This window comes from Clinocottus analis, unplaced genomic scaffold, assembly GCF_023055335.1.
Source record: "Clinocottus analis isolate CAN_PGR_092001 unplaced genomic scaffold, fCliAna1.0.p SCAF_15, whole genome shotgun sequence".
Taxonomy (NCBI): Eukaryota; Metazoa; Chordata; class Actinopteri; order Perciformes; family Cottidae; genus Clinocottus; species Clinocottus analis.
Window position 1 is genome coordinate 8315038 of NW_027175876.1, and position 7201 is coordinate 8322238.

The following is a 7201-nucleotide window of genomic DNA, read 5'->3' on the forward strand; positions in this document are numbered from 1 at the left end:
CATTACTTTAAAATAAAAGCACAATACAATAGTTGTTGCTTCATTATTGAATTTGGTGCGTAATGCGATCAATCACATTAATCATGCGATTAATCAGTTACATTTTTTTCAACTTTGCCCAGGCCTACTTTTTTTATTATGTCATTAGTGCGATAGAAAGCGAATAAAGAAAAAATTTGGAACTGCGTGTTTGAGACAATTGGTTAGAACTGAACAGAACACAATTATGAAACATGTTACCTTGAAACACGAGGATGCAGTGTGGTTATTTCTCCTTCCTTCTATAGGAGTTGTTATATATATATATATATATATATATATATATATATATATATATATATATATATATATATATAGACATATATCTATATATAGATATATAGATATATATCTATACATATAGATCTATATATCTATATATATATACAGATATCGATTGATCGATAGATATACATAGATCTATAGATATATATATATAATCTCTATCTATCTATCTATCTATCTATCTATCTATCAGGTGTGTTATGTCAAGAGTATTTGCGCTTAATACTGAATCTCATTAGAATAAACAAACAACAATTGTAAGTTAGATTTCACAACAAGATTTTCCAATTTGACCTTTTATTGATTAAACGGTAATTAATTCCAAATTAAATAAACAAAGCAAACGCTATAGCTGAAGTTTAAATAAACTCAATGTTAAATGAATATGACCATGCTAATGTTACATGTCTTAGATGGACAGAGCCTGATGACAGAGTTGTGCCTGAGAAAACAAGAATGAATCAGGCAAACATTAAGCTTCTGTATTCGGCATCTCCTTAAGCTAATTTTATTTCACATTTCAAGTGAAAACAATCTTCTTTACATGTTGGTCCATTTATACACCAAGCAATTTTTTTTTTGTCCCAACCAAAACAATCAATTACATTAATATGTGTATTCAACACATATCTTGTCACCTGGGGTTTAAACCCTTTGTTATTGTACTTTGGCAATGCGCCCAGAGTCACTGTGGCGTCTATGACGAAGACTTTACTGAAAATGGCGGCGCTGCGTCACTTGTACAGCGAACCACTAACATTTACAACATCTTTGTACACAGTACAGTCACATAAATTAACATATGTAGTCTGAATCAACTTACTAGAACGTCAAATAAAATGTTAAGGTGCCAAAGTGTTTGTGATATTTGTGGAATTTCCACCAGGAAAGAGTTTAGAGTTTCTGCTATTGCTAATGTTTTAAAGCAATGATGGCGTTTGATTGTAAGGATAATCAGATTTTAGACCTTCCTATTCTCAGCCAAACTGTCTGTTCTATATCTAACCATGTGTTATTTGATTGGTTGAGGGGAATACATTGAAGTTGATTTGCTAGTGAGTAGCGGAAAAAATGAGATGCTTCAAGTCCTCATGTTTTTGTTTTTTGTAGAGTTGCCAGTTTAATTATTGCAGTCTTATTTTTCCAGTAGAATTGCGTGATGATTGAGTCAAGGAATTTAATCGTCCAATCAAATAATGAAGGGATGTGTCGAGGGTAAAAACCCTTCCTGGGAGCTGGCGATGGTCTCACCTGTGTATTGTAATTAACTGATGTATAAAACAGCTGCCGATAGATCAGAAAGCAGTTAGTCACTTCTCTTCAGAGTTGGTCTGTTGTGTTAGGGCCAAGCTCTGACGGTGATTGGATTCCTCTAGTTATTGTGTTTGGCTGCCCTCAGACTGCAATATGTGGAGGCTTGGAAACATGTAAGTTAATTTACTGTATTTTGCGAAAACTGCTTGTTGCACACTTGATGTCTCTAAATCATGTTTTACTTGTTGTAGTTTGGTATGGAACTTGATGGCTGCAGGAATCCTGTTGGGTCAAGCAAGGCCAAATATGAAGCTTAAGTCACAGTCAAGTAAGCCTGAATGCAAACAATTTCTTCACTTGTTACAGAAATTGTACTCTTCCTCACAAGCCTTTTCTTTTAACAGGCAGTGGCTTACATTCAGACTGTTTGGGTAATCTAATGAGGCTGTCATTGGACAAGGCCCTAGCAGTGGGGAATGAGCTTGAGGTGGAGGCCATAAGTGAGTCTACAAGGTGCTAATAAGCTTGATTGGTTCCTCAGGAGAGTGGTGTCACGTTTGTCTTTACTTTCTCCTAGATGACACCCAGCACATTGTGTTAACACCCAACTTGGCTGCTCAGTGTGGATACAGCATGGAGTCTGACCTGTGGGGCAACACCAGAATCTACTCTTCTCTGCTGGGCTGCTACGTGGACAACAAAGTGTGTTTGAGCTCATTTTATTGACTGACATTGTGAGATGCAGTCTTCCAATGTGTTGCATTGGTTTTCTTGATTTCACTTCTATTGACTCACCTAATAATTTTATGAATTTAATTTGTAGGATGATCAAACCTTTAAAGTTGGCTTGAGGCTCCAAATGTACAGCCCTAGTCTCTCGGATGTGGTTACCCATGATGTGACTCAGACGTGCAGCTACACTCGGTGGGCATCCAGAGAGATTCTCTGTGACAGGAACTACATGGAAGTAGGTTACTTAACATGGATAGTTCTATCAAAAAGTCTCTGACCAACTATTAATCCAACATTTCTTGTTCTTAGGTGTCACACCACATTGCTACTCCTGACGCTAAGGGACAGAATCAGGATGTTAAACAGAGCGATAACATTCCTGATGTATGTGTAGAAAATCTGCTGTTGCTGTGAACTTTTTTTTTTTTTTTTTTTTTTTTTTTCTTTTCCAGCCTGCACCATTTGGCTCATTCAATGGAGGAAATTATTAATTCTCCCCCTCCTTATAGGCCTCTGGGGCAGCACATGGTATCTGGAAGTTGACATTTTACACCCCAGAACCAGTGGCAATGGTGCTGAAGGAGGCTGAACAAGCCGGCTATGGGGCCATGGTGACTTCGACCCGTCTGGTTATGCGATCCCCGTACAATACAGCAGAGACTTATTCGGAGGATGTAAGCGACATACCCATCTCAATTGTTTTGCATTAAACTATGCTTGAAAGCGTGACATTAAACCTGACATCTCTTAGGTGGGTGGCATCTCCATGGAAGTGTTCAGGGTGAGCGCCTACTACAAGGCACCACATGGTCTGAGTGTGGTCAACTTGGCAGCTGCTTGTCCCACAGGCAAGTCTCGAGCAATTGGTGGATGGACATGGTTAACTTTGCGTTGTCACACTGTTGCATCAACAGTTGGTTTATCACTAACAGGTGGCGTCCTTTTCATTAACGATGGAATCTCTTGGCACGTACCTCGCCGTGTGACGCCGCTGGTAGATGACAATATTGAAATTCTAGAAATGCACATGGGCATCAACGGGAAGAGGCTTGATCGATCTCAGATGGCTGCACGGGGCTACACGCTGTCCACCACAGATTTCCACATAGTCATTGAGATCCCAGTGGGCTCGCCTGATGGCCACTTCAAGGTTAGGAAGTCCTTTAGTTTAGAAATGCAAGACAAACTGTTTTAAAAGGGAAAAAAAAAATAATTGGTCATGAATGATTGCAGAGCCATGCCCCTGATTACCAGTACCACATCACTTACCTTGTGGAGCCGATGCTTGAGGTACTGTGGAGGACCACTGACACCCAAGATGATACCAGATACAAGGTTTTGTTCCCCATTACCACCCCTCTTATGCTTCAGCCTCCCCACATCCAAGAAAGTAAGTTGCATTATCTGGTAGCCGACCAACCTTCAGGCTCATGGAGAATGCTCTGAATCTATAGCGTGTCTCTTTCTGTCCCTCAGATACTGTTGCAGAGTCCCGGGTGTTTAGCGTTCTCTTGGGGCCTTTTCTTCATGATGTGGTGCTGAGGAACATCACCTTCTTCAACCAAGTTCTCACTGTTGAAGAGAGCAATGCCAGAGGCTTTATTGTGAAGGAGCATCATTACTCCAATGGAACCAAGAGCATCTCTGTTTTAGTGCCTTTTGATGCAGATATTGTCCTGAAGAATGTATGAACTTATGGATGCTGAATGTCACTCGGTGCCACCTTTATTTACTGTGTTTAATTAACATGAATGGCCTGTTTATCTGCAGAATCCTGAACCCTTGGTGACGTCCTACTTCCTCTCACTGATCTTTGGGTTTATCATCCTGCCTGAAGAAAGTCCTTTTGCCCACCTAGTTGCGTTGGAGGCATCTCTGCAGGATGTTGGTAAGATTTATCTTTTCATGGGATCTAGCTCATAATCCTTTCACCAACTGGCGACTACGGGGCACAATGCAACATCACCACGTGAAATTTGGTTTGCCAGTTCTGAATCTGTTGAATATTCAAACTTTTGGTGTATTCAGGAGAAATCAAAAGCTGTAAAGGGAGCATCTAAAACGTCTTGCATTCGACTGAATGATTGTCCAAAAACCTTGGGTATCTCCCCTTAAATATGACACAACCGCAGTTGGAGCTTAAGGGATAAAGATCCGCAGTCAAATGGTGCACCTTTTGTCTGAGCATCTTCTCTGCTTTTAGAGCTGCCCACCATCACTGGCACCTGTGACCAGAACCACTTTCACATCAGTGTGAAATACGGGAGTCAAGGCAATAATTTCAAGGCAATGGTTGGACATCAACAGCTGACACCTGGGATGGATGACTACAATGTCCAAGAAAACGGCACACACTTCAGCCTCGTACTGCCGTACACTGCCAAGGACACAGCCTTCGAGGTATGTCTCACTATAACATCCCACCATGGCTCTTCTGCACTGGATAACGTCCCTCTTTGTCTTACAGCTGATGACCTCAGATTCAGTAAGAGCCCGCGTTGACTTCTCTCTGTTGCATACCACTAACGACTGGGTGCTTGCTGATCTCTTCTTGGCCTGCAACTTCCCCTTAACCATAACCGGTAAGACTTGAACATGTAGGGTTTCTGCTGATGGGGATTGTAGGACACTGTCTTCACCCTTACCACCTCCACCCTCAGCGTGCTACCCCAATGGAACGATGACCGCTATGGCTGTGAAGGTGGATTCTGTGACCAATATCCTCCCAAGTCAGCTGACTCTGAAGGACCAGTCATGCAAACCGGCTTTCAGTGATGATCGCTTTGCATATTTCTCTTTCAGTGGTGCTTCATGTGGAACCACAAGAACAGTAGGTGTTCACCTTAAATCCCCACATTATTTTTTGTTAAATGTTCTAATGCCTCCTATCTTTACTTGTATTAAGTTCTTTGACCACTACATGCTGTATGAAAATGAGATTGCCTCACCTTACAACAAAGGAGCGTCCCTCACATCACCAGTTGCTCCTCGGTACAGGTAGAGGGACTGGTCTAATCTTTGATCCTAAAATGATGCGTAGTGAGAGGTCAACCCCATCAGTGTATTCTTCTTTTCTCCAAGACAAACTATTTCCTGCTACTATGTGGTCAATGAGACTCAGACTGTTGGCTTCCTCTCAAAGCCAAGAAACTACGAACCCACCGCAGAGATCGGCTCAGGACAGCTGATGGTGCAAATGAGGCTGGCCCAGGGTAAAGTTGGCATTATTAAAAACCTTGTCTTGAGCTTGCCAGACTGTACATTGTCTGGGCCATGCCTCTTGCTAATGAGACTCTTCTCCTCCAGATTCATCATACGAGTTCTTCTACCAAGCAGAAGATTATCCAGTTGTGAAATATCTGAGGCAGCCTCTGTATTTTGAGGTGGAGCTGGTTGAGTCGACTGACCCAAATTTGGAGCTCATCTTGGAGAGCTGTTGGGCTACGCTTGATGATGACAGGCTGTCTCTGCCTAGCTGGGATATCATAGTGGACAGGTAATGTTTACCATAACCTATATCTTCTTGTTTGACTTGTGACAACTAATTGTATGGGTTTAACCAAGCATTTCATTTTACCCTAGCTGTGAGAATCCAGATGACAGCTATGTGACCATTTTCCATCCTGTTGTGAGAGACGCCAGGGTCTTAGTCCCGTCCCACATCAAACGCTTCTCTATAAATATGTTCACCTTCACTAAAGATGAGGAAGTTCTGAAAGATGAGGTAAAATATGAGTCTTTCTCCAAATGACGCATGTAGGCCAGATCGCATGGTAGCTCTGTAACAAACCCTTCTGTCCGTCTACAGATCTATGTCCACTGTGATGCGGTGATTTGTGACATGCACAGCCAAGCAGATGGTTCATGCAGAGGCCAGTGTGTGCAACCTACACACCAGATGAACTACAGACAAGAGATGAAGGGAGTAAAACGGGGTAAGTGACTTCTGGAATAACATCGTCAACTAAATCTACTTGCAGTTGGTGATCGCTATTTGTCTTGTGTTTCTAGTGCAAAGAGGAACGAACTCTACCAACCAAAGGCAAATATCATCTGGGCCCATTGTGTTAACTTCTGAATAAACTAATTTCTTTAAACTTTTGCAAGTGTCTTTGCTTAATTGGTATCGATGCTTTGAAATATCGTCAAGGTTCATTCTATTACATCAATTAAACCATCACTTATGGTGTGTTCACACCAAACGAGTGAAGATTTTTCTCGACTCGTGTCAAAAAAGGGTCTTCATACCAAAAGCAGCATGACTAATCGCGGCGCCACAGAGGGTGTGGCTTATCTGTCTTCTCTTAAAAAAAAGAGCGCTCCTATCTGCTAAGTCTTTGGAAGAAATAACCAGTTCTGCTTTATACTTGTGGAAGTTACAAACGTGGGAACATTAAACACCCTCGTGTTTGGCTTCATAACATCATCGCAACCAATGGTGACGTTTTAACTTTAGTACTTCAAAGTACCCAGCAAAGGTACTACATACAGAATCCTACTGGTGAAAAGAGCCCTGGTCAAAAGATGCACTTGGTTTATTGTTTCACCACCTGCAGGAAAAAAAGTTTGTGGCTAATGATGATCAAGTTTTAGCTTGCGGTAAAGAAGTATCTCAGATACAAAGGAAAAATGTGTTTAGCCTTTCAATGAAGTCTTTCTAAAAGGATGGTTTTATGAAGGGAGCGGCGAAAAATGTTGCATGTTTTTCACAATGGGATTTAATGCTTTAAGCCATCCTTATTTTAGGCTATCACTTTTAAAGCCTAACAGTTAATGTTTGCAGGTAGAGACAGACATTCGCAACAGGCTGCAGCAGCCTGATGGGCTAGACGTTTCTGACTTGGAAATATTCTTCCGAAAGCTCGAAAAATAAACTGCAGTTACAAAGCCT

General features: G+C 41.4%; 1 protein-coding gene across 1 annotated transcript; it reads left to right on the forward strand.

The window, feature by feature from the left end:
* The first annotated feature begins 1731 nt into the window (after positions 1-1731).
* On the forward strand, positions 1732-6392 carry LOC137785796 (uncharacterized). Its single transcript, XM_068577300.1, has 21 exons — positions 1732-1751; positions 1830-1906; positions 1983-2078; positions 2156-2280; positions 2402-2545; positions 2620-2694; positions 2820-2984; positions 3062-3158; positions 3243-3460; positions 3544-3700; positions 3787-3995; positions 4081-4198; positions 4514-4710; positions 4778-4892; positions 4971-5140; positions 5216-5307; positions 5392-5522; positions 5617-5806; positions 5893-6034; positions 6119-6245; positions 6322-6392. The coding sequence occupies exons 1-21, from the start codon at positions 1732-1734 to the stop codon at positions 6390-6392; spliced, it is 2736 nt and encodes a 911-aa protein (XP_068433401.1).
* The last annotated feature ends 809 nt before the right edge of the window (positions 6393-7201 follow it).